Below are 26,758 nucleotides of genomic sequence, written 5' to 3' on the forward strand. Positions count from 1 at the left end.
AAGAGTTGTATCTACCTCATCAGATCACCACAGATTTGCATGAACAGGGAAGGCAAATGGAATTTTAAAAACCTCATTTGTGCTCAATGAAATGCTGCTTTTCCTTTTTTTTTCTTTTTTTAGAAAAAAAAAAAAATGTTACCTCTCTGCAGAGCCAAAAAAAATTGACTGTGGAATTATCCTAATTTGTTATGGTCAGTAACAAGAGTGCTTCAGGCTGATTACAGCTGATATGAAAGCCCCAGACAGTCTTGTCTGCAAATATTCAGTGGTTGGAGAAGCAGCATTAGGGTTATGGCCATTAGTAGCTCGCTCTCTGCTTGTTTCTTCACCTGACTTCTGTCACATGAAGCTTTTGATCTCTTAAATGTCCTTCATGTCTTTCCTCCTGTTTATTACAGTGTGTCTTCGTGCTCTCTTTTCATAGCTTTCTGATCTTTTTCCCCCCTCGTCTTCTCATCTGACCCTTACAAGGTGGATGATCTTCCTCACAGAATCGCGGCCCAGCTGAGGTTTTTAGGGCCKTTTAGAGGCCGTGCGCTGCTCAAGCAGGGTCACTCAGARCAAGTTGCCCGGGCTCTGGTGCAGACAGCTTTTGAGCATCTCTGACAGAGGAGAGGGCCATTCTTAAACCACATTTTCACAAAGCTGTGTCCAGGCAATCTGGGAAGTGAAGGTGTATCCGTCTCATTGGATCACTATGGACTTGCATGAAGAGCAAAGGCAAAGGGAATTTTAAATACCTCCTTTCTGCTCSATGAAATGCTACTTTTCCATCTCATTTAAAAATGAACCTGTTACCTCTCCCTAATGCAATCTTCTTTTGAGCCTATGCTTAATCCTTCCTTATATTAAAAGAAGAGGAGCTTTTGCCAGCAAAAGCACCAGGACTGAAACTCCATGTGATGCTCCTGTCTCAGCTGTGGTGCCTTGTAGTGTAGAATCATAAAACAAAGTAGATTGTCAATGCTTTAATCATGATCCATATGGGAGGGATAACTGCATCCCCATCTCGTGTTGATGAGGGCTTGTGAGACACTCAGACAGCAGGCTGATAGGAGGTAGGTAAAATGCTGCTTAAATAGGTATTGTCTGAGGTGCCCCAGCTTCTGGACATGGAAATGCTGTTTATAAAAGTGTCTTTTGCTCCAGTCGTGCTGCGCGGATAAAGGGAGGCAATGATATTATCCGTTGGCAGCCCAATTCAGTTAGCTGCTTGCTTGCCTTGATTGCTTTGCTGGCAGGTTCCCCGAGCTGGGAAGTCAGAGGGCACCCAACAGGGATGCACGTCTGGTCCTTGTCAACCCGTCTCGCTGCTGGGCCCACAAGGGCACGTGGTTTTGCATGGTGATCAGAGCAGGTTCCCTTCTGTTGGGCACTTGTCATGCAAGCCGGGGTAGCTCTTGGCCTCCTGATGGAAGTGATGCTGGGGACATCACAGTCTCAGACACATTCAGCTGGAACAACAGGCATGAGCATCCCTGGCACCCAGGTCCTTAGGCACCAAACTGACTTTCTCCRGAAGAGACCATAGCTCCAGCAGATCCTCTTTGACTCACACCAAGAAGCAGGAAGAGTTCTGTGTTGCTGTATTTAATAATGTTAAGCAGAACTGCAGCAGTTGCTTTCTAGGTCCGGCCTCCGCTCCTCTGGGTCTATGTAAGTGCAGCGGTGCGGGACGGGCACGAGACAGCTGCTCAGTTGGATGGCATCCAGCTCACTCGGGTACCCAGTGGGGCTCAGCATGTCTGCTAGCCTGCATTTCAGATCTGCTTCTCTCTGAGCTGCGCAATTTCACAGTGTGTCCATGCTGGTGGTCACATCAAGTCCATCATTTGTGACCTGCAAGCCAAATTTGGGGGCCCTTCCCTTTGGTGGTTTGTTTTCTTGTGGGAAGTCAGACAAGACTCCCGTCATTTTCTGGCACTTCAAAGATAGTCGGTATCAGCTGGTGATGGAAGTATTAGTGGCTTTTAATCTGAAAAACTCTATATTACCCCTGAGAGCATTCAGTTCTGGATGAACTGACTGCCCGGGGGGAGCTGTGATGGGTTTCAGTGTGTCACGGCAGTTAATATCATTGACTGTCCCTTACATGGTATTACTGGCATCATTAAAAACCTTGATTACCCCAAATCCCCATAATAATGTGTATACAGCCAAAACTCACGCTGCTGGTTAGCCTAGATGAGCATTCRTTACACATGGTGGTGGTTTTGGAGATTGGACATAACTGCAATAAGTATGTAAAGATCAATCGTATGTAAGAGAGGCCATATGATTCCTGCTGGCTTCTTGTATCATTCCCCTACCTCGCAGCACTKGGGGGTTGGTTTGAAATGTTTATAAACCAGAGAATGTGACCAGATAATGTGATTTGATGTGACTTTAGGACGTTGGGCAGCGTTTTTCAAAGTATTTTCAAAATAAGCTTTAGTGATAATCTGCCTGGTCTTGTTCCAATGTAGGTTTAATGTTAACTAAGATGTTAACTAAGAGAATATTAGCTGTATTGCAGTAGACGTAAGGAGTAGATACCATTTGCACTATCAAATGTACTTTGTTTGGAGTGGGGGAAAAWAAACGGCAGTAGTACGAGCGGCCGTTTCCAAGGGAGATCACTGATACCTCTCTCTTATCTTGTTTCTTCCAAGCCAGGGACGCTGTGAGCCTGAGAGATCCTTGAATGCCTGCTGGGTGACTAGGAAGATCTTGCCATGGTTTTCGTGTGCGAGCATGCAGTATTTTCTGTAATAACATTAATAACCTTTGTGTGACTCTTTAGAAGGATGAACCTCATTAAAGAAGAGATATTTAACTGGCCTATTTTTATCTCTGCCTTTATCTAACAGTCTGCACATTTATTACAAGCTCGTAACAGTGCTTTGGAAGAAAAATGTTTTCCCTCCTGGAGTGTGCAGGATTGTACTACAGCCTTCAGACTGACTGGCTTGAGATGTGCAGATGATGAGGTCAGGACCTATGGTAGGCAGGTTAGTGCTAGTGGGGAGTGCTCTCCAGCCCCTGTGATGGGAGGAAAGCGTATGAGGGCTCTGCACCTTCACAGTTCATTTTGGGAGTGTGTCCAACTTCAGTCATCTTGAATTTCCAGGTTGAGCAACTTCTCTCCTGCTTCCAGAACAAGAAGACATTCCAGCATCTTGGTTCTGAGATTCTAATCAGATATTATGGGAAAATAATTTTTTCTAAGTTTCTAAAAAGTGTAAATAGGCTCCCAGAGCGATTTAAGGAGTTTTGAAGGTTTGATCATATATAATCAGAGCYTCCCCTCTTCAATAGCATAGTCTTGTTTTGTGGAGAAGCTTTCCATGCATCCCAGTGCTTGCTTGCTCAGCTGCAGATGCACCTTCATCCCCATGAGGCTGCCTCCATGTCCCTGAAAATATTGAATTCCTGTGCGAGCAGGATCACAGTCGTTGGGGATCAAGCGAATCACCCAGCTCCTGTTGCAGGCAGTTGGTGGACAGACAGTTTCTGGTGAGAAGAGCTTTGGGCCTCATCTCTGGGACTGATTCTCTGCTGTGAGCTTTCAGTAGGCTCCAGTTCTTGCTTTCTTACTGAGAACAGCCTCAGGGGACCAAGTGGGGTATTGCTGGAGGTAGATGCAACTCCATATGTGGTCATTAACTGCTAAGGTCTTCTCATTGGCTGGTGTCTTCTGCTATTGCGTCACCTTCTGGCTGACCTTCTCTCTGCTTTGGCCACGGAAGGATCCCAGAGCAATGGAATTTCTGGTGTGGGAACGTATAGGTYTGTGCTGTAGATCCCTGGCCCTTGAGTGATGTGGGTCCACGTTTGCCTCCGTGCCGYGTTTAACTGTGGGCTCTCCTGCAGCGGTTGGCAGTCCGCCACGGAGAGAACTCCTTCCCGCAGAAATGTTTTATTCTGCTTTCTCAATTGTATTACATAATTGCACAAATTAATCCCTGACTTCTTGATACAATTCAGGAGCTGCATCTTCAGACTGTTCCTTGGCACCTTATCTAATTTGCTCGCCAAGATTGGCACTGGTTAAGGCAGGCGGTCTGTCCCATCCCTGGGAGAGGCACCGTCTTTCCAATCCTTTCCAAATTATTCTCTCTAGCACCATGGACTCTGCATCCAGATTTTCCTTGTTGATTAAAGAGTTCTCAGAGCAGAAGGATAGTTCAGCCCCCAGACAACTTTAGTGCACTACAGCCTAGGACCAGAAGGATCATTTCTGAACCTTTTTCCCCAAGACCCATTTGTGGCCACATGGTCCAAGAGTTTCATGCCTTCGGTCCAGGGTGTGTTGGAGAGTTGTCAAAAAAATGCATTGCTCTTGGAGATCAAGTCTCCCTCTTCTCCGGAGTTCAGTCTAGCTGATGTCCATCACTGAAACTGAAAATCCATGATGGATTTTCCTCATAATTAGGCAAACGTGTTTTGCCTGTGGTTTTGCTCTAACTGTTCCTTTCTGTTGTCTCCCACATGGGTGGTCCGTACACGCAGACTCTGCTTATTAGAATTTGTAAGAAGCTGATTTTAGTTAAATGGGTGAGCATAGAATTAGATTTTTCTCAGTCAGGCAGCCAGCAGGCAATCAAGTGGCTTCTGCAAGGAGTGTTTTATACAGGTCCTTCAAATTCACAGCTGTAATTAGTGCTCCTACTCAGATGTGTCCATAGCTTTTTTTTTTAAAGTTTTTCCCAATATTTATAGGCTCAAACTAGCAACAGAGTCTCTTTTTCCACAAAGCCTTTTCAGAGCCACTTCTTCTACCTCCTCCATTCTGGATTAAAAGCACCTTGCTCCTCTAAGGCAAGCTCTGAATATCCGTCATGCTGTCCTGACTTGGGAAGATCTTTTTTCTGCCCTCTGCCCTCTCTTCATTTTGGAATCAGCAATGAATTTGTCTGTGATGTAAATTAAAACAGCTGTTTGATGTTTCTTGAAGTCTAGAAGCTTGTTTTGCATTTATGCTTACTCAGATGTTCACTGAAACAAATGCCTCCACTTTCCTAAAACAGCTTCCCTTAGCATCTTAAGGAAGCTTCTGAGATTAAAAAATACACATATCTCTGTTCTCTGTTTTTCCATCTCTACTTTACYCATATGAGCTTGGAAAAGAAATGTAGTCTCTCTAGGTCTGTTTTGACATTTTGTAAAACTAATTCCCATTTATTGCAAGAACTCCTACCAAACCTATATTCAAGTTTATTTTTTTATGATGTGCTTACATTTTTGGAAGGATTAAGCATGCTAGTGTTGGAAATTCTAATTAAGGATAGCATTTCTCATTCAAAATACCTTGCTTAAATTCAGATATTCTTTTTTTTTCCCTCTCTTCTGCATACTATTCAAGAATGCAAGAAGTTTTGCTTGGGTCATTCGCTTGCAACAGGATGTTATCTGCATACTGATGTAATGTATGCAGTCTGTCACTTGGTATTTCTTCCGTTCTTCTGCTAGAGATCTCCCAGGGTTGTAAAGACCTTGCAAGYGGCAATGGCAATAAGAGGAATGTGCCTATGCTCCTGCAAAGGAAAAGAGAAAACATTAAGCTGCATGTCTCCACCATCACTGCAGGGTGTGAATAAATAGATCTAATCAACAATTTACATTTTAACCCCAGACCAGGCTTTATTTTTAGAATTTGTCATTCAACCCAAGTGAAACCCTTCCRTTTGTGCCTGTTGATCTTTCTGAAAGCACCTTTGAATTATCCTTTAAAGTTATCTGCAGGATTGGATTGGAAGAGGCACTTAGGTTTTGATATGATCCATTGCTTTGCTTATTTGGAACAAAGCCCACCTGATCTTCATTAATTATAATACCATTTATCCCACCAACCAGGATACAACTAATTAGTTATCTCACTGTTCTGCCCTTGCTAATATGCATAAGCCTCTTAGACCTCTTGGTATCTTGATTAACTAGAGCTCTAATGAGGTGGCAAATTCTGAAGGCTTGGTATTTACAGACTACATGATACAAAAGTGGGGAGGAGTGGTTGATACACCACATGGTTGCACTGCCATTCATAAGGACCTCACCAGGCTGGAGAAATGGGCAAAGAGGAACCTTCTGAATAAAGGGAGGTGCAAAGTCCTGCCCTGGAGAGGACTAACCCTGTGCACCTGTACAGACTGAGGAACAGCTGGCTGCAGAGCAGCRTTGCTGAGAAGAAGGTTCTGGAGGTCCCAGTGGACGATGGTTGACCACGAGCCAGCAGTTGTTGGCAGAGGAGGCCAACAGCATCATGGCCTACACTAGGAAGAGCATCTCCAGTGGGTAGAAGATGTTGAAGGGGTCCTTCCCCTCTGCTCAGACCTGCTGAGACAGATCTAGGTGCAGTGCTGGACAAGAAAGACATGGACACATGGAGCGAGTCCAGTGAAGGGCCACAAAGATGACTGCAGGACTGGAGCATCTCTTGTATGAGGAGAGTTTGAGAGCACTGCTTTCATTTTGATCATCCGTGGTCACTTCAGAACTGTGCATGGCTCTTCTCCGGGTTTAACACTGTTCTGAAAAGTATCCACGTGTAAATGTGGCATCTTACCCATGGCTCTATTTCTTGTCTGCATCAGTTCAGCTTGCCAAGCAGGKACGAAAATACAATTCTCCTCTTGTATTGCAGTTAGTCCCATGGAGACAACACATTCAAGACCCATGGAGAAAATCTGGTCTTTCCTGTGTGTTGCCTAAGCAGGATTGTTTTCACTGCTTATCCCCATACACACTCCCCAAACTTTAAACTGGGTGAAGATGCATGTATTCGTGTAGGGGGATAAACCCAAGCTATTTGCTTGRCAAGTGTCAAGTGGAATTTCAACACCGGCAGCTAGGCTGAAGAGCTGTTATTAAATGCAACATGGCACGGTGGCTACAGGAAGCATGGAGAGACAGTAAATACAGACCTCCATAATGTCATTTTTGAGTGTCACTTCTCAGAATATATTAAGACTTAGATGTAGTGATGCCTGCAGCTTCTTTGAGTTGAATCTGTAAGTCCTCTTCGTTATCTCCAGCACTGTTTTCCCCTACACTGCTTAAAGAAAGTGGCAGGATTGGAGGTATAATGGCACCCCAATTACCTTCTTTGCTGGCTATTTCTTTGGGTTTTTTTTGGTGTAAATCCAGCAGTTCTCAGCTTTGCTCCTGCTGCTGCAGTCAGGCAGTGCTCATCTGAGAGCACGGACCCGGAGATGAGAGCACGGCGAAATGCAGGCAACAGAAACGCTCCTAATAACTGTAGCTGCCTGCAGGGAGCACGAGGAAGCTGAAAAACGGAGAGCGGTAACGAGGAGGGATGCGACTGTCATCTTGGAGCAAGATTTTATTCCTTTTAATCCTACACTGCTAGCACTTCAGCGTGTAAACAGTCTCAGACAGGTTTAGGATGGCTGAAGGTGCAAAGGAGTTTACAAGAACTTCCTTAATTATAAAAGGTAGCTGCTAAAAGCCCTGGCTCAAAGGCTTCTGCAGACTACAACCGGCTGTCACCTTGACGCACGCGGTGTTTGCTGTTGGGAACTKGTTGCGTTGTGCGTGCTCAGAGGGACATGGGGAGTTTTGAAGTGATGCTTGGTCTCCAAATAAAACCCTGCTTGTCCTCCTGCTTCCCACCAGGCATAAATCCCTGGGACAAGATGGTTGTGGACTCCTGCCTCTGTGCTCAGCACTTGGTTGTCCGGGATGGAAGAAAACTGGCTCAAGACCAGCCTTCCAATAATTTATTTTCTTCCTTGAATTTAAGGGCAAAATTTAAGTCACAAAAAAGCAGATGTTTGCTTGCTCTTTTTTTTTTTTTTTTTTAGCTCAAAAAGTACTTTCTTTGTGCTTGATTGATGGACATCCTTGTTACATTAATAGTTGGGCTTTGCAGAAAGCTGTTATTACCAGGAGAATTTGGTGTGGGTTTCAGTTTTTCTTTTTGCATTGAAAAACCATTATTAATGTCTTTTTAAAGAAAAAAAAAAAAAAGAAAAGCTTCAATTCAGGCATTTTGCTTTGCTTTCTCAGGTTCCTCTGCAACTGTCTTCTCTTAGGCTCTTTTAAAATCAACGTTACAAGCATTCTTTATATTTTACTGTGCAGCTGAGGGTTTCTGCTTCTTGCTATTGATTTCTAATTGTATTTCAGAACATTTGAGTGCATGCAAATTGCTGCGTGATAAGTTATTTCATATATGTCTTCCTGATCCTCAGGAGGTTGACTTTTTTTTTTGCATGTTCCCTCATACAGGATGCTGTTGCTGAGTCTGGAAGCTGCTTGGAGAGCTTGGCCTGTTCCTAACCCATGAGTATGGCCCCTAGGCACTGAGCTTCTTGTGCTGAGCTGCCATAAAAACGGGGCCTGCAGCAGTTTTATGGTTTGTTGGCAGCTTTAGCGTCAATGAAGAGCTGGGCCAATGTATAACCATTCATTTCAGGTTATCTGGTTGGGTTTGATTGTGGTTTTATACTGGACGTGGAGGTGCTCTTATGGGGTCTCCTGTCTTGTCATCACAGCTGGCTCTGATGTGGCTTCTTAGGCAGCTTTGTGCAGGAGTTTGGCATTGTAGGAACATGACGAGATGACCTGCTTGAGGCATCTGTAGCGCCTCTCCAGCCCTTTGGGTCAGCACTGCTATGAATCCTAACACTGTCCAGCTCTGCTAAGAGATGTTGGCCCACCAGGGTCTTTTATAGACCCRTTGTTGTTTCACCTGCTTGCAGGGAGCCTCTTCCGAAGTCTCTGTGCATTAGCAGTAGTTGCTCCATGTCCTTCTGGGCTGGGGCGCCTCAGAAGCTGAGCACTGGTCAGCCCTGTTGTCCAGGGGTAGGACGTAAGCAAGCTGSTCTGGTTACAACACATGCAAGAATGTACACGGCTCAGGGAGACAGCAAGTTGCTGCTGGGTGGATTGAGGCATTTGCTGCTCAGGCTTATTTTTAGGAAGCCTCAGTTCCTAGACACTGAAGAGAAAATATTCTTTGCCTTGTGGAGGCCCATTTTAGCTTCTAAGGAATTGGCGACTGTAGCTTCTATCCGTGTGCTGGGAACTTCCCATCTACCAGAGGAAAAGGACAGCAGAAAGACGCTGGTACCACGTCTCTCGGAGGACTGTTGGAGAGCGCTGCCGTTTCCAMCGCACAAATAGAGGACACTGCCGGGCTGCGCTCTTGTCGCTGCGGCGGGACCAGCGCTCGTGCCAGGCAGCAGTGGGGAGGGGGACAGCATACATAACAATGGGCAGGCGCTGACCTTGCYGGCGCAACTTAGTTAGCGATTCTGGTGATGTTCTGGGAACGAAAATATAATTCAGGCCACCTTCTCCTCCAAGCTGACCCTGAGAATCTGGGCGGAGAGCTAGTGAATAATTAGGGACCTTGCTTTTATTTTTCTCTTTTGCCAGAGTTACAGTGTTGGGCCACAGCTGGAAGGTGTCACTAGTTTCCTTGAACTTACTGGTCCAAGTGTTCTTTGCGTTGCTACAATTACATAAATTGCAGTCTCATCAATCATAGTCTGTTCTGCAGCACATTGCTGGTGCTTTAGTTTGCTGATGGCTTGGCTGGTGGGAACTGCTGGAAGACCAKGGTGCTTCCCCTATATTTGGGTGATCTAAGACTATCTTAACTCACACTTCATCTTTGTATGGTGTCTACTGGGTAAGATTCAAGCGTGTTTGTGGGCTCTGCCCAGGGAGGTGCACCCAGCTCCCAGGCAAGGAGAGCAGCTGGAGAAAGGTAGGTTGGCTGCAAAGCATCCCCACTGGCTGCTGCTTYGTTCTGGGTCCTTACACGTCCCTACACCGCAGAGACCAAGCCGCCTCCTGAGGCTCCTGGTGCTGCATTACATACCTGGAGCCTGAGCTTGAGCTCCAGGGACCGCATCATGGCCATTTGATGATGCTGTAGCTCTGTCTCCGCGGCAGAGCTGTCAGCCTTCCTGGCAATGTAAATTCTCCTGGCTGCGTGCTAAAATTACCCTGAGTTATTGATTTATCTTTGAGAGGATTTCCTTCCCGAGGGACGTTACTGGCCATTGTAATGATTTAGTTCTAGTGCGAGCGCAGATTTCTTAGCAGAGCAGAGCTGCCGTCCTGCCTTTGAATCCGCAGCCCGGCGTCGCGCGGCTGGAGGGCTGGGRACTTGCGATCCCCAAGCAAGTTCGTCCTTCTGTTGCTTCTGCAAAACAGCTGCAAATAAGAGGGGATTTTCAACTTTTGCACTCAGGGAAACCACATGTCTTAGACATGCCACAGCACTAACCTAATTATTTTAGACTTGTCCATGCAGATCTGAGGCTGGCACATGGAAAGGAGGAAGCCGGGTGGTATTAAGGAAACAAGGCAGGCTATGGGTTTGTGGGAACCCAGCTTTTGTGCATTTTCATTCTTTAAAAAGGTTCTTATTTGGTGCTTCTGTACATCTGGAGGATCATATTGGGGCCTGGATGTTGAGCGTGGCTTGCAGGGGAGATCTCTGTTGTCAGACACCTCACTCTTGCTGTGAGGACACTGAAGCTGAAGAGCAAGAGCCAAGGTTCAGCTTCTGGCTGAAGACAAGGAGCTGCTGAGGAAGCAAGAGGAGGAAGAGGATAGGAGCAGCCTTGCTCACCCCATGTGAGCACGTGCCAAGCAGTGGCATGCAGGAGCGCATCAAGGAACTTGCCATTTTTATCACTCAACACCTCCATTGTGACGGATACCAAAATAATTAAGGAAGACATGGCAGGAACAGGATCGTGCCAACTATTTCTCCCTAAAATGTCGGGTACAGCTTCTCCTTTCCTCCCTCTCTGCTGACTCACCCCTGCAGTAGCCCTGAAGATCAGGCCAGGCAATTTGGGTTTCAACCTGCAGCTTGAATCCCTGAGGAGGCAAAGCCAGTTCTCCATCTCCTCCACCGTTTTTTCTTCCCCTGGCTCCCATGCCATGTGTTTGCAGCTGCTCTCAGCTGCAGCGTGGGTTCTGCACACCTGGTAAGATCAGAGGCAGCTCACGCACATGTTAGTATAAAAAAACCCTCCATGATTAGGCCCGGAGAGAACCTGGATTTATTCTTCAGTGAACCGAGTGTGGCACAGCTATTTTCATTCTCTGTGATCTGTCTTTGAGATAAAACAAGTCCTTAGCGTCGATCTTAAATACTGCAGTGTTGACAAGTTCTCCTGACAAAAATTAGGCTAATGTCCCTTACGACTGCATTAGCTATAGAACTGAGCCTTTAAATTGAAGCTAAGGAAAGTACTATATGAATGCGTCCTCTAAGGCATTTTCCAGCTTTTATTATTCAAATTCTTTCTCACTATAGCTTGGCAGTGTAGCTGGCAGACGTATTTATTCAATATGTTTGCTAGTCTCACAGGCTGCAGTTTCAGATCAGCCACCCTTCAGTGCTAACGGGGGACTGGTTGTCCCACTCTCAGCAGACCTGGAGTCGCTGGGCTCCAGCAGATGCTTTTGGCTGGTGGAAATGTGGGTGCTGGGATGCTAATGTGACCACTTAGGCGAAAGCTGGAGATGAACCAACTGACACACATCTTGTAGGGAGTCAGTTCAAGGCGATGAGCTGCACACTTTGACTGCCAGCGACACAACACATCCTGAAACGCTCTCGGTAATATTTGGAGCTGCAAGGAGGGAGTTCTTCTCCTCTGTGACACGTGCATGGCTTCTCAGTATCAACCTCGTGTGCTTTATAAATACAGAACAGATATCACCAAGTCCCTGCCACAAGCCTTTAACAAACTTCCCAGCCTTCCCCCTGGAAAGAGCATTTTACTCCCTCTTTCTTTTTCTTCTTAGGCTTCAACTTTTCATTTCCAACCATGGATTAGTCAAGGCCAGCTTAGACCCCCAGCTTAGACGCCAACACACCAGTGTTGGTCTGGCCTGATTCTCCCTCCCAAGACCAGCAATGCTCCACTTTACAGGTTCCTCCTGGGCAGTTTGCTCTGTCTTAATGTTCGTTTGTTCTGGTCATCCTAATAGCAGAGAGAGAGAGAGAGAGAGAAGCTTCTTGAAGGTGATTTTTCTTTCTCTAGGATGAACATTGAAGACAGTTGGATGATGTTCTGGAGGTGCTTTGTCTAGCTTAGAAAAAAAAGTACCTTAACTCTTAGATAGTGAAAATTTGGTGGGATTAAATCCATCCTTACACCTTTTAGTCGGGTTATCGGTTGTCCTGATCATTGTAGTTGTCCTTCCCTGCCTGCGTCCTGCACCGCTCATCTCCAAACACGGATGAGCAGGACAGCTTGCAGCACTCCAGATGGGCTTTCAAGGATGACAAGTGCACTTCTGGGATGGTGATTATTTAGCAGGTTGTGGTGACATTATAAAGTACGTTAGGCTTAGGGATAAATAACTTAGCTGGAGAGGGATTACAGCTGACTTGCGTAAATAACAGTTGTGTTTGATGTTGGCTTGGCAGCGCAATGGGACAAAGGTCATTGCAATGTCCACGCAGCCCAGCCTGTCATTTCATAGCTGAAATAATCAGACAGGCAGCCGAGCAGTTCGCTGTGGGACTGGACACCTCCAATCTCCACTTTCCTGTTGCTGCCCAGACCTTTGTGGGATTTAAGTCTCCCAACAGTGAAGCTGTGCTGCGCTTCCCAGGTTGGAGCCCAGTGTGGGAACAGAAAATAGATTAAGTGCTTCGTACTGAATTGCTAAGCGCATGCATCATGTAAGCAGGGCTGTGTGGTAATGCATAAGAAACGACTGGCCAGAGCTGGGGATGGGGCTCTTGTAAAGTGAAAACCTGTGTTTCTGCCAGCTTCACAGAAGGGCAACCCTTCTTCCTTCCACCCTCCCGTGAAGCATTTTATTTTCTGCTGTTTCAGTGAAAAAGAAGCCTTTGCAGAGAGGGAGGTGGAAGGGTGAAGTACTTGTTGCAAAGAGCTCGTTGCCATACGAAGCTTCTCACTGCTGGCAGCAGCAGAAGATACCTCAGCAGATACTACAGCAGTAGCTCGCACCAGAGCGGCACCATATGTCCTCTCTCGAGCCCTCCCGTCCCTCCTTCCTGAAGTCTTTCTCCCCGAGCAGCCCGCGAGCATCCGCCTTCGCTTCCCTTGTTTACTATTTTGGAGCGTGCAGGGAAGTGGCAGGCACATTGCAGAAGACACGTGCTCTGCCCTGGACTGCGATAGCAGCTCGATTGCTCTACCAAGACAGGTTGGAGTTTTGGATGGGTTTTGAGGTGGCCTTTAGCACATGCCCTCCCGCATGAGGGTGCCATGCAGGGAAAACAGCCTTTTTGACTCTCACTATGACCGCGGCAGAGGGACTTTCACCACGGAAAGCAAGGCTGAGAGCGGAGGAAAGGGGAAGCAGATGCCTTTAGGAGAAGCAGGCAAATAACCACCGGTGGTGGCAGCTGGGAATTAAATGCAGGGTGCCAAGCAAAGGCAGCAAGTGTATTTAGCAAGTTAGGGGGGACATTAGGGAGCCCGAACCCAGTGCTCACATGGTGTGGGGTGGAAAAAACAGGTTCGCGGCCCCTGGCACTTGCTGATCAATTGAGAGAGCAGAAAGAGTGCAGTGGGAGCGCGCTGGCCCCGGATAAATCGGCAGTGCTGTCTTCGACATAAGTGGTTGTCCAGCGGAGTGTCCAAATTTAACTGATGCTCTTGCATGTCTAATTWAGTGCTCGTTATCGGAAGGCGCGCGCCTTGAGATTGCTCAGCGCTCGCCTAGCCGCAGATCAAATCACGGAAGGGGAGCTTTGATTCTCCAATCACTTTAAAAAATGTTTTCATTATATCCACTGAGAAAAACAAATTGCTGAGAAGACCTCTTTGCACCGGAACAGAAGCGTGGCTTAAAACCCTCTTCCGATAAACAAATGCCCGAGCAGGAGCCCGGATGGATGATGTTTAACGACACGGTCGTTACTGCAGCAACCTAGCTCTTGGCTTTAAAGTCTTCTGGAAAAAAAGAAGATAAAGTTCCCATAAATTGTACTGTTGGGAGCTGTGTCCACTTAATCTTGAGTTTTCTGATCCCTTGGCACTTCGAGACCACACAGTGATTTTTTTGTGGCATCAGCCGAAGGAAAATAATAGCCCAGCAAGTGCCAGTAAATAACTAGGCTCGAGCTTAATGAGTGAGTGGAATGGAAAGCGGCGCTTTCTGCTCAGAGTGTGATTCAAGCCTGGCTGAAATCAGCAGGATGTTTCTTCTGTCGGATGCAGAAGGGAGTCCCTGGGCGCAGCCGCGGGACCGTAGCACTCGGCACGCCACGGGCTGGGTTTTACTGCCATCGGTTGGGGCTTTCCCAAGGGTTGTCCCCTCCTGCGGGCAGCCTCCAGCTGGAGCTCCTTCCTTCACCCTGCAAATGTTCCCAATGGCTTCGGTCCCAAATCTCCATAGAGCTTATCAAAATCGGTGCTGGAGATTTCTTATTTGGACAGCGCTGTTTGGACAGGCTGAGCTGCAGGACCTTTATTAGCTTAGTGTGAAGCGTCGCATAAAAAGTTTGTCCCCTAAACTAGCCAAGATGCATTTAATAGGAAACATGCTTGGGCTGGTTTCCCTTCATTTTATTTTTTTTTTAAACTGTTTATTCAATCTCTCAATAATTCATCAAATTTGGCTATTTCTGGAAGACACTAATGTGAGCTGCTGCTGGGAGCTGGCTCCCCCACCTCTGGGATATCTGGGACAGTGATGCCCCATAACTTTCTCTTAATATGTTTATGCTTGTGCAATTTGAGTTTTGTTTAGTTTCAAAAAGAGAAGGCTAGATACTGCGATCCGGGAGGTTGGTAGCCTTATAATGCTTCCTTATATGCATTAAGTGCAGCCTGTGAGCACAGGTGGGCTCCGTGCGTCCTGCAATTWCAATAGGATCCCATCTGTGTTGTCAAGGCCGGTGTCAGGCCCTTCCTGCTCTTAGAGACGTTTCCATGTTTGTCTGTGTACTCCGGAAAGCCAAGCCAAAACAGCGAGCTGAATAGTTGTTTGCTTTTCCTGTAGCCACAAAAACCTGTATCRTGGTTCCTTCCATAATCCCGGGAAGGGCAGCTCTCCGGTTGTACCATGGACAACACTGTGGGGTCATCATCCATATCAAGGCCTCCTAGGCACAATGATAACACAAAGTAATGATGAAAAAAGCAAGTCTGATGCTACCAGGGCTTTTCATTTGCCCATAGAGACAACACGGGGCAGCTTTTGTCGCCTAGGGCATGTGGCTGCTGGCAGAAGTGGCATTACGTGAATGGCCAGTGTAGGTCGTACCAAGAGCTCATCTGTCCCCTGCAGATGCCCAAAGCACATGCTGAGGAGACATAACTGTGGCAAACAAGCAGTGACAATAAAAGAGAATTTTCTCCATACTTAATTATGGAGCTAATTGCAACCCCTGCTTGCTGGGGTGACTGATGGGGTGGGCTCAGTAGAGGGCATCTAGGTCTGATAGAGTTAAACCTCCCCAGTCGCTCCCTGGAAGAGGTGATCTATAGCATACTAATTACCCTTTTGGATGGGCCTTAATTGGGAGGAGCTGCGAGTGCCAGCGAGAGAAATAATATAAAAGGCTCTAGAGGAGTAAAAAACCAGGGCGTGAAACGGCAAAATGAGATTCAGGCTCTGCGCTTCCTCTTCCCATCAATAATCCATCTCTTCCTGACCTGTGGCTTCTCCTCTTCCTTTTGTATGTAAAAATGTTCTGTTTTGAAATAATGAACAACCCAAGGAGCGTTATGACTCACCCTCAAGAGAGCTCGGCTTTGCTGCCTCTCCCTCGCTCGGCAGCGCTAAGCGGGGAGTCCGAGCACATCCCGACCCCCTCCAGCTTAAGGTCGCTCCGTCTGTTTTCCGTTGAGCACGGCATTAAGCGGGAGAAATAGGGAGCATTTTCCTGCACGCAGAGCCCATTGGAGGAGGAGAGGGCATCTTGGGGTTATGTGTGGGCAGCTGTAGCACCCTTCTTAGCCCAACTTGCTGTCTTCATGGTTGTTCCCTAGCTCTGTCCCGGGGGCTCCATCCCATCCTCAGGCCCAGCCCTGTGCAACTCAGAGCAAAAGGTGCTTTTGATCTGAGCCCTCTTGGGCTCAGTGCCTAGAGCCTCACCTTGCTATTGCTGCTTGGTTGGTTGGTTGTGGCATTTTGGAGCTCCAGAGGACACGGAGAGACCCCAGTCTCAAGCCTTCAGGATCCAGCTGTGCCAGCACCAAGGAGCATGCTCTGTTTCCCGGGATTCATGTCTATCTGTTTTTTTTTTAAATTATTATTTTATTAAAGGAATAGATCCTCTGTCATCAGATAACTTCTAGAGGATGCTCTTAACTGTCAGTCTCGTACAGCCTTATTATTTTTAATATCGCACCACTGCGGGAGTGTTTGGCTGGGAACATTCACATATCGACTCGTGTCTTCTTTTGTTGCCGATATTAAAAAAGAAAATCCCTTTCRCCTCATTCTCCTGCGCTGAAGGAAACAAAAAGTCGAGACAAGAAGATGCTATCTGACCCTTGCTTAGGTATCGAGATTATTTCCAAGCATTGCAGAGCCAGTTACTAACTTATAAAAGGGATGCATGTATGCACAAGTATGCATGGTGTGAAGCTTCCCTCACTAGTTTGATGCCTTCCTGTTGTTATGTATAACAAGGGAGCTCAGCCATGCCCTGGGTGTCTCTATGAAGCCAGTAGCCAACCATGGCCAGCGCTAAACAAAAGAGCATCCTGGAAAGGTGCTACGTGGCATTAGACCTTTCTCCGTTATTGAGGCAACATCACGGCCATTTGATCCTTGCTGGAAAAAGGAAAGAATTCCTTAACATTCCTCTGCAACAAGTGTTCAGCCCCGGAGCCGTTTAGCTGTGAGGGCTCCGTGCTGGATGCGCCCGGCTCTTCCTGTCGTTATCGATGAAWCGGGAGCGAACGCCGCTTCCCATTTGCTTATTTATTGATAGTTTTGTTTTGAGGCCCTGCAAAACTTGATCTCGGCACCAAGCGTCGGCAGCGTACGCAGAGCAGAATAATAGATAACCGTGATTTGGTTACAAGGCAATAATTTAAGTGGACAGGTTTAGTTGATAACATAAAACATGAGAGAGGAATAGGATCAGTTTATAAATGTCAGCAGAACCCCTGAGAGTGAATCAGTGCCTCAAAGCTGACTCCAGGGCTGTTATTCCAGCTAATATATTATAAGAAGAAATAAACGGAGGTCTGGAAAAAAAAATCTGCCTGGCCAAGATTAAAAGAATGGGGCTATAAATTAAATTCTTCCTCGATGTCACTTTAAGTATCTTCCAAGACGGCCGGAATATGTCCAAACCAGAGGGATGCRAAGAGGCCTCGGGAGCCCCATGGGCTTTTGGCCTGATGATGCTTTCCAGCTTTTCCAGAGGGCCACACGGATGCTCAAAGATCATGGCTGGTACTGGTGGATAAAGGAATTAAATTGACAGGGAGAATAACGTCGTAGTAGCATGTTGCCACCGGATCGGTGTCTCCCGCTTTGAAAATGAGCGTCCTAGCTCTGCTTTGGCRTTTATTCCCTATAAATACGTCGGCATTTGTGCAGCGCCACGGGTTTGCCGTCCTCAGAGTATATTTCTCATGTCGGATGTTATCTGTTATTTTTGGCTGTTWCCTGTTATTCATTTGGCCTGAAACGAATCCAAGGTGAGTTTTGGCATTCTCGACTCGAGGGTTGTGTGGCAGCAACACCAGCCCATCGGCCACTCCAGCTAGTGTGGGACAAGCGCAGGCAYTCGGGTTTCTTTATTTTAAATGATACAGATTTATTAATTCCATTATTACCCCCTTGTCCCAACATTCCTATGCAGTAACAGGTTAACTCTGCAGCCTCAAATAGCATCTCTGCTTACAATGCAAAACTGTGTTGATAAGCTTACTTTTATTSTCCTTATGTATCAAGGAGATAAAAGGACCTGAAATTGCCAAAATCTGGGATTGTTTATGCGTTCTTAAATTGAGTTTCAGTTCCCAAATGCAGCTTGATACAAATAAGTAAAAATGAAATCCCATAGTAAAAAAAAAGCTGTTAAGAATACAATTCTATATCAAGAGAATGGGAAGCTATATAACTGCTTACATATGTATAGATCTGGTGGATGCGCCTAGCTGTTGAATAGGATCAAATTATAGGAATCAAAGAGAATCAACTATTTTTAAGGGATATGTCTGGAAGCTGCATATTGAACAAGATGAAAATTCAGGGTTCCCAGCTTGCTCATTTAAATCAGCAGTTTTAATCACCTCCGTCATGTCAATCCAACCTGAAACCCACTTCACGAATAGCGCTTAAGAAACCTCCGAAACGGAACAAGAGCGGAGACCTCATCCTGTCGCAAACGCCTTGCATATTTTAAGCGACTGCCCAAATCTCGTTGCTGGAAACAGGGCTGTCGTGGCTGATCTCTTTAATAAAGCAATATGTTTGTCCTGCTGTGGCACGGACCTGCGCCGGAGCCGCTGAGATTTCAGCTCGCGAGGTCGGCGTAGCCTCAGTCAGATTGCATTCAGGAAAGCGGGAGGACACGGAGGGAGGAAACGTTTGGGTCTTCTCGGGTGGCAACGTCCTTAAATCAGCGGCGCYGCGTTTCTAAGCTGCTCCACGCTGGGATTCACGTTCCCTTTTTATTTACCGCTTGCTGAAAATAGAAGCTCGGAGAACTGGTCACATGGGAGTCGTTCAGGCTACTGGAGGCTGCTCCGTTTCCTTCCCTTTTTATGTTTCTTTTAAGTAAAGCCCATCAGCCTCGTTCCTCTCCCCTGGCAACCGAGTGAACTAATGTGTCCGGATGCACGAAGAACATGAAAGCTAGAATATACTGTCCTCTTCTAACAGGGACGTTTATTCCTAGCTGCATTTGATAAGTCAGGAATTGCTTCAGAAAATCCAGTGACTGCAGCCGGGGCTGACTGAGTGTTTCTCACCCGGGGGTGAAAGCCACAYGCCAACTTTTCCCTGCTCTGCCTCCCAAGCTAAGTGTCATACCTGTAGAAGAGGAAGACATCCTAGCGTACTCATAATTGCATGTTATGCTATTTTATGCGTTTTCTTTTGCCTGGTGTCCCCAGCCTTGGTGTCTTCTGAAACACACAAGTTCGTTTGCACCGGTCCTTTGCACAAAATGTTTACCATCCTGTTCCCGAAATCCGTGACGGAGCTGCCCCGTTGAGGTTGCCAGCGAGGGGAATGTCTTGGCCAACGCAGCGAGTCTCTGCAAGGTTCCCCTGGAAGATGCTCCTCTCTAGACATCCAGATCAAAGCTCCAAAGCACAACAAATAATGGAGCCTGCTGGGGCAGGAGGATCGCTGGGGGAAGCTTGCCAAGGGATATCTGCCGCATCCTTGCTGGCACGTGGAAATGCCACACTTAGTTTGTCCCAGTGCTGGAGCCCGTGATCAGCAAAAAGTCCCTTTGGTCTTGAATAGGTGGAGCAATGCAGATGTTCCCTAGATTAGAAGATTTTGTATGATGAGAACACATCTTTCTTGCAAGAAATCCTTCAACATCCTTGCCTTATTTCCCTGCGGTAGGAAATGCAATCTGTCTTGTACATGCTGTGTTACTTTATCCTAAGCATCTTTTTTTAGGTTAAAAAGAAAAAGATAAAGATAAAGGAAAGGTTGGATAGGGAATCCTCATAGAGAGGAGCATGAGCAGCTGTGAGTCTGTCTGAGTAGGGCTGAGATCTCCCCGTTCACTCAGCTGTGACCCTGCTCTTATTCTTGAAGGTCTTTTCCAACTGTAATGATTCTGTGATTAGAAAGAGCAGAAGTGGACTCAAGGCAGTGGAGTTAATTGTTGCCATCTCTCTGTATCTCTGTACCTGTGCCATGGTTGTCCCTCATGACATATTTTGGGTGTAATAATTGTGACATTCTCCAAGAGATAACCTGGATAAGCGCTCTGAATTTCCCATCTTTTATGCAGTTGCGATCAGACCTTAATGTTGTATTTTAGTGATGAACTATGTCTTTTAATAAGTTTCCAAAGCAGCACAATGCCATAGGGGGCCCCTTGGTATTCAGAGTGGCTGAGGGATCACCTGATGTATGCTCTGATTTCATCTTGTGCATTTTATGCCCTCTACTCATGCCCAAATAGCCTGAACAAGTCAACTCCTCATGATGATTTTCAATGGTTTCTTGGGCAGCGGTGCCCTAAGGTCAAATCACTACTTAATGGAGATGGGAGCCCATGTTCTCCTTGGGAACTTTGCCTGACTCCAGGCCTCTCCTCCGCCAACGCCCTTGGAAATGAAGCCAGCAGCCCGGCCGGAAGGGCACGTGGCTGGGGAAGAGCGTTCAGGCAGGTCAGGGGGTTCTGGAAGGTTGAAATTGCCCCAGTGGCCAAGGRGCATTGCTGGAAGGCCGAAGGGAAGAGTGGCCAGCAGCGAAGAGCCCTGCTCGTTTTCACAATACCGCGGCTCTGACGTGCCTTTGAGGCCCTTTTTCTTGCAGAGAAGTGTGTGACTTCCCCGCATGCGTGCAGATCTTGAAATAATGCCTGTGGCTTAAAATAATCTAACCTTTGTTTGTAGGTCAAGCTGTTCCTGCAGGGTCGCATGTACGATTAAATCTGCAGACGGGAGAACGAGAAGCCAAACTCGCAGGCGGCGAAAATGGAAAAAGTGACGTGAGAGAAGAGAAAAGGAGGAAAAGGTACAGTAATGCGAAGTGCTTGCTGCCTGGCTCTGCAGAGCTAGATTGACTGCAGGTTTTGACTGTCTTGGGTGTTTTAATTAGATGCCAGGTTCCCCACTATGCGGAATTCCTATCTCTTCCAGAGGCTTAATTGCAGATTTAAGTGTTTGGCAGATCTGAAAGTCAAGCCCTATCCTCTGCCTTCCCTTTGGGCACAGTTGCTCTGAGCAGGTATTGGGACCGACCTTGGTAGCTGTGATTTGGAGCAAAATGTGCTGTGTGGGTCTCCRAAGGACAGGTGTTCCTTGGAGCTGAAGCCACCAGGGCAGAGGTGGGGACGTTGATTCTGCTGGCCCTAGGCAGCTGTGTTGTAGGCTTAAGCTCGCTCTTGTTAGTGGGCTTAAAGCATTGATTTGCACTTCAGTCGTTGCTGACGTTCTCCTTAGATCTCACAACTCTTGCTGTGCCGTTTATTTTTTAATTTGTTAACAAAAAGAAAATCACTTGCGCTGACCTTCTCCTTGGCACGTTCACAACAAAGACAGGAGCTTTCTTTCCCCAGCTGCGTGAGATCTACCATCGYTTTCCTTTCTCCCCAGTTTCCTTGTGTTCAGAGTAGAGAGAAGCTCTAACAGTGCTCCAGCCTTTGGCTTTTCCTTTTGCTTTTCCAAGAGTTTTGCTAGTCAAAGATAGATAAGATAGGGATCTTATCAAGATAGATAAGATCCCTCAACCAATGAGATCAATATAAAGTGCATCCCATTGTGCCGCTCTCTGATTTCTCCTTGGGATTACCCTTTCCCTAACTTGGTCTGTGTATGACCATCATACACAGACCTTCAGCTGTAGGTCTCTGTAGATCCACTGGTCCAGGGGTTCCAAGKACTGGAAGCCCTTAGCACTGTTCTGGGGTCACAGTGGTGCTTTTTTGCCAGTGGAAAAAAAGCTTGCCTGTTTTTTTTTTTAGTTCCCATATGCAACTCAGAAGCATAAATTAAGCAGCTATTTTTATTGTGTGCTCAGAGTTGAGATTCTGGATCAGCATGCAGATTATGAAGCCTTTTATGACTGCCAGGGTGAGGTATCTACCAACCAGACAAGAAATACAGCATTCAGCCTAATCTTCTGTCGAGCGTGGAGTTTTTCTTTATGTTGTAGATGAGATACTTGGAAATATAGTGCTTTTAACTTCGTTCCTCCTGATACTATCCATTGTTATTGTATCACAATGAAAATAATAGAAATAAAATTGTTCACTCACACAATGTTTTGTTTTGTTTCCCCTGCAAGGCTGGGCAAGATGGATATTGACTCAAATTCATTCACGTCACAGGAGCTCAAAAAGGCTTTGGCTAAAATGAAGGAAAGTGAGAAGACAGAAAGAATGGTAAAGAGAGTTCCCTAATYCTAAATCAATGTACAAATACTAACACAAATGCCCTATGAAGCATGTCTTGGAAATGTGTTGGTTAAAGAAGTTGCTTGGGTCGGTACTGTGCACACCAATTTTCGGTGAATGTGGGCATAAAATACTTCCWCTGCTCTACCAGGGTCATATTTCTTGGGAAACAGTCACCTCTTTTGTTATTAATCCTGTCTTTTCTGTAAAAATGGACAACTAGACGTCATTTTTATTCATTTCAAACTTAAAGGCCTCGTGTTGCAAGCTGTTTCTTTTGTCTACAATTACTTGCATTGTAGACAAACCCTCACCATTCACAGAATTTCTTTCTAATAATTATCCCATGGACTGGCAGTGGAAGAGGGGCTGCAGCAATGGAATGGGCTGGCAGAGCAGTTTATCGACAGAGCAGCCATCAAATGATGATACTCTCTATTTTCACTCAAGTGAGTGGGTTCTCAACGAGTGAACTAGACACATAAGCTCCACATAAMCATCCAGACAACAGGTTTCTTTCTTGATATATCAATGCTAAAGGGGGAACTGTCAGATCTTACCTGTGAACCAAAAGCAGCTGCATTCAGGAAACACAGTGCTGAGTTGTTTCTCACCTAAGTTTTCCATTCAGGTTCCAGAGTGATTAGACCTCTGTTAGTAATACAAAAAAAATTCCTGCAAACTCTTCTGTAGATCCATGGGCTGATTTCCTCTCCATTTTTTGTGTTGCCCCTTTATCCATTATTTTCAGTTATTTGTTCAACTGCTGCTTGGTTCACAAAAATGTCTGCAAAATGCCCAAGTGGAATGAATTTCAGCATAGTGGTTATTTATCTGGCAAGTTATCTTCAGTTCATTATCCTCCTTTGACTGAAGAAGTACAAAAAGTATCGTACAGCTAAGGCTCTTGTATTTTGGAATCACTGACRGTGACAAGTCAATGGACAGGACACCTTCTTCCACTGGTTGGTGGGATTCAGGAGAGGGCTCATAATTTAAGTGTTTCGTCTCGTGCATTGGGTATTGAAAAACAAATGGCCCTGGTGAAGCAAAGGTTGAAGTTTATTTACATAAGCTATTGGGTGGATGCTTTCAAATCAGTGAGTAAGACTTAGACTTGACTAGCTCGCAGAAAAGCAGCGCCGTTATTTCTATCAGCTGTTCTATTCTCAGCAAATTGGTGAGCATACCGTTGTTACTTGGGTTTGTCTTGATGAGGAAGTTGTCTCTTGGGTTTGTTCTTGACCTGCTGAAGTCAGTGACAAGTCTGCCAGGAATGGTACGGAGAGAGGCGTAAACTCTGGGACACTTTCCCGTTTCGGAAAAACGAAAGAGAAGAACACCAGGGAATTCTGTGCGTAAGACTTCCTTCTCAACTAGTTGAACAGAGACTTTCACCCGTGGTTGTCAGCTCATGACCGATCAGTTTGAGAGCCTGCAGTCTACAGTAAAATGAGATACTTGTGCTCGCTCAGTGCTTTTCAGGCTTGGAGCTGGTCCCCAGGACACTGGCAGTCACTGGCAATCTAGTGACTGGATGATGGATGATCCCTCAGATTGATCACAGCCTTTTTCCCTTCTGTCATTTAAGGATATTTCCTTGAGCCTTAGCTCCTCCTTGACATTGCCTCAGCTGGAGTAAAACTGAGGTAAAAGTCAAGGTCTTTGAGACCCAGAAAGTCTTTTTTTTTCACCTGCCCAGCTCCTGGGCAGCATTTTATTTTCCAGATTATTTATGTAGCAGCCAGCAGTATTGATAGCAGGACTTTTGGAAATGGGTATCATTTAAATGCAAAAAGTTGTGATCCTCTGTTACATGAAAATAAGCCTTATTTTAAAATAAAATTGTTAGAATAGCTATTGTCCCAGCAACGGGGCTAAAAACAGCTACCTCTAATGGACCTAAAGTACTCCATTAAAAATAACTCCTGCAGGGGACAAATTGAAGCAACTACATCAAAGTAAATCGAGGCAGACCGGGCATGTTGCAGTGTGTGCTTTTGCAAAAGCAATTCTTGTGTGGTAGGAGTGGGAATAGTGTTCTGTGCGCCTCCGTGTCACCTATAGTAATTGGCCCAGTAGTTATTAGTTATAATTGTACAGCTGCCACTGGATTGTCAGGGCTTTACATCTATGATAGCTTGAGTCCTCAGGTTTTATTCATGCATCCTGGAAAGGGGCAGTGTTTGTCACTGGAGTACATTAGGTAGGAAGGAGCATTGCACATGAACCTCTGCTTAAGGTCACCTGTTAAGAACGTCCCTGAGTATTTCTGTTCATGACAGACGAGCTTCTGAAGGGACATCTCCTTCTCCTACCCTTGGGGTAGTTCATCTTCAGCCTGGTCTCTCCCTACCTGCCCCAGAATCCTTGTTGGTGCTCTCCTGTATCTCGGGAAGTCTTCTCCTTGCTCACTGTGTGCCTTTACCAAAGTTTTGTGGTCTGTCAAGGCTTGTAGGGTGCTGTTTGTACAAGGAGGACAGGCAATGCTGCAAAATAAGCTAACTGCCAGCAGAGCCCTGTGGCCCTGGGCTTCAGCCACTTGCTGTCTTGTAGCTAGTCCTTCAACTTTGCTTTCTGACAGCTTCTGTCTTCTGGCCCCAATAGCAAATACATATGTTTCAGTGAGAGATAAAGTGATTCTGAAATGTGTTAAGTGATTGGGATGAGGAGGGATGCTTTGCCCACATCAGAGGAGACGCTGATGTCACCACTGGCTGGGCTAAACATTGTGGCACTGAATCGCAAAATAATTCTGGAGTTGGAAGGGACCTCCGGAGGTCTCCAGTCCAACTTTCTGCTCAAAGCAGGGATGTCTGTAAGATCAGAGGAGGTTGCTCAGGGCTTTATCCAGTCAGGTTGTGAAAACATCCACTCCCAGGCAAACTGAGCACAGCAGCACGCCCTGCTCTTGTGCTTTATGTCCTTTTGAAAGGCATATAGGATGGTAGAAATGCTGCACAAATAGGTACTGGCTAAGCTTCTTGGGGATTTCACGCTGATAACCAAGGGCTTTATTTTACTGACACTTAGGCTGATAGGCTGCTTAGAGGTGCCAGGGCTGCTCTGCTCTCGTTAGGACTGCATTTGGCAGGATCTGCCCTAGACACTGCAGAGCTCCTTGTTGCAGTGTGGGACCTCAGGGTGCCATGTCCCTGTGTTAATGCAACGGCATCTACAGCAGCCGTTCAGCTGAAGCGGAGATGGCACATGAGGAGGTAGGAAGCACCACAAGCAGCCAAGAGGGTGGACCTGAGCAGAAGTCCTCTCTGACTTTGCATCTGACACTTTCTCTCAGGAGAGTCTAGGTACCTTCCAGCTCTGCCCCTGCATCTCCAGAGCATAGCAATAAATCCAGTTGCTGAGACAGCCGCGCTCACCTTGTGAATAATGCAGCGGCTGGGGGTGGTTGCTGGGAGGACTCGTTCCCCCAGGACTGTTTTCTCACCTGCCTTCACATCTGCTTTTCGTCTGCCATTCCCCAGGCCCGCGAGGAAGAGGTGAGGAAGAAATTTCGTCCCATAGAGGAGCTGAAGGAGGAGTTTGAGAAGCTGAACGTGAAGCTGGAGACAGACTATGAGATCATGGTCAAACTAATCAGCAAATTCAACAGCTCTGCTTCGACGCTGGATGAAAAAGTAGCGGCACTCTATGACCTTGAATATTATGTTCATCAGGTAAATAAAAAGCAGTAACTACAATGTAAAATCCAAGGGATGTGGCATCATAATTGTCTTTTTTTTTTTTTTTATTAGTGTCAGATAATACAAGTTGTTTAACTGTTGTGATTTGCGGTCAATGTGAGATGTCAGAGGGCTACTGCCAGCTTCTTTTATGTCCAAGTTCTCTTATGTACCATCATGCTTAACAGCAGTGAGCAGTTACCTGTGGGCTAGTATTCCCTGATGTGTTGTCCATTCTAAGCCTTTCCCCACTCACCTCTTCTCTTTTTCTTCTTTACATGCTGGTTATTTCACAAAAATGGGTCTTAATTGCCATTTTTAGGTGAGTATAGGGTGACTGCTTTATGCAAATATATATATATATTTATATTCTCTCTTCTGTGAAAGGCATCAGTGCGTAGGTAGGTCTCTGTGCATCAGGGCCGATGTCAGAAGTGCCTGGAGGCTCAGGCACACAGAAGGTTGCAGAGCATCCACAGAACCGGGCTAACTGACTGTGCGCRGGGTGGACTATCTTTTCTGAAGTCTCTCTTCTTCATTTTTCCTCCCCAAATGTCTCTTGCTTTGCTGTGCGCTGGCACGTTCCTGCCTCCTGCTTGCTGCGGCCTAGCTGGGCCTGTCACGCATCAGGAACTTGGTGGCATGGCTGGACCTTGAGGGCTCACAGGCTGTGTTGGGCCTTGCGTGGAAGGCCTGGTGGTTCCCCCTGTCCCACCAAGCCTGGTATCCTCCTTCCCAAAACATTTTCCCAGCCTAGCTGGCTTGGTGGCCGTCTTTGCAGTCCCAGCGATGGTTGATGGCTCTCCTGTGTCCTGCCTGGAGGTGATAGAGACGCGGAGCTGGCCGGTCACTGCTCCCCAGGGAGCTTCACGCTTTAAAGTTTGTTGGGTTAGGGCTTTTTTTGTTTGTTTGTTTTCTTCTTCTTTATGATGAATGAGAAGTGATTCTTGCAACAGACTCCATCAGACAAAAATTGAGATTCAAAAAAATCTTGAAAATGTGTTGTCTGTTGCCACCTATATTTGGGAATTGAGAAAGGCCTCTCTGGAACTAGAGCTAG

General features: G+C 46.3%; 1 protein-coding gene across 1 annotated transcript in view; it reads left to right on the forward strand.

Annotated features, from left to right (window-relative positions):
* SIL1 (SIL1 nucleotide exchange factor) overlaps positions 1–26,758 on the forward strand; it is an 85,722-nt gene that overhangs the window by 28,980 nt on the left and 29,984 nt on the right. Inside the window, exons 4-6 of the mRNA XM_026035770.1 lie at positions 20,514–20,634; positions 21,907–22,003; positions 25,501–25,692. Of these exons, the coding sequence (XP_025891555.1) occupies positions 20,514–20,634; positions 21,907–22,003; positions 25,501–25,692 (410 nt within the window). The remainder of the gene's footprint in view (positions 1–20,513; positions 20,635–21,906; positions 22,004–25,500; positions 25,693–26,758) is intronic.

This window comes from Nothoprocta perdicaria, unplaced genomic scaffold (genome assembly GCF_003342845.1).
Source record: "Nothoprocta perdicaria isolate Ctin4 unplaced genomic scaffold, notPer1 scaffold_166, whole genome shotgun sequence".
Lineage (NCBI taxonomy): Eukaryota > Metazoa > Chordata > Aves > Tinamiformes > Tinamidae > Nothoprocta > Nothoprocta perdicaria.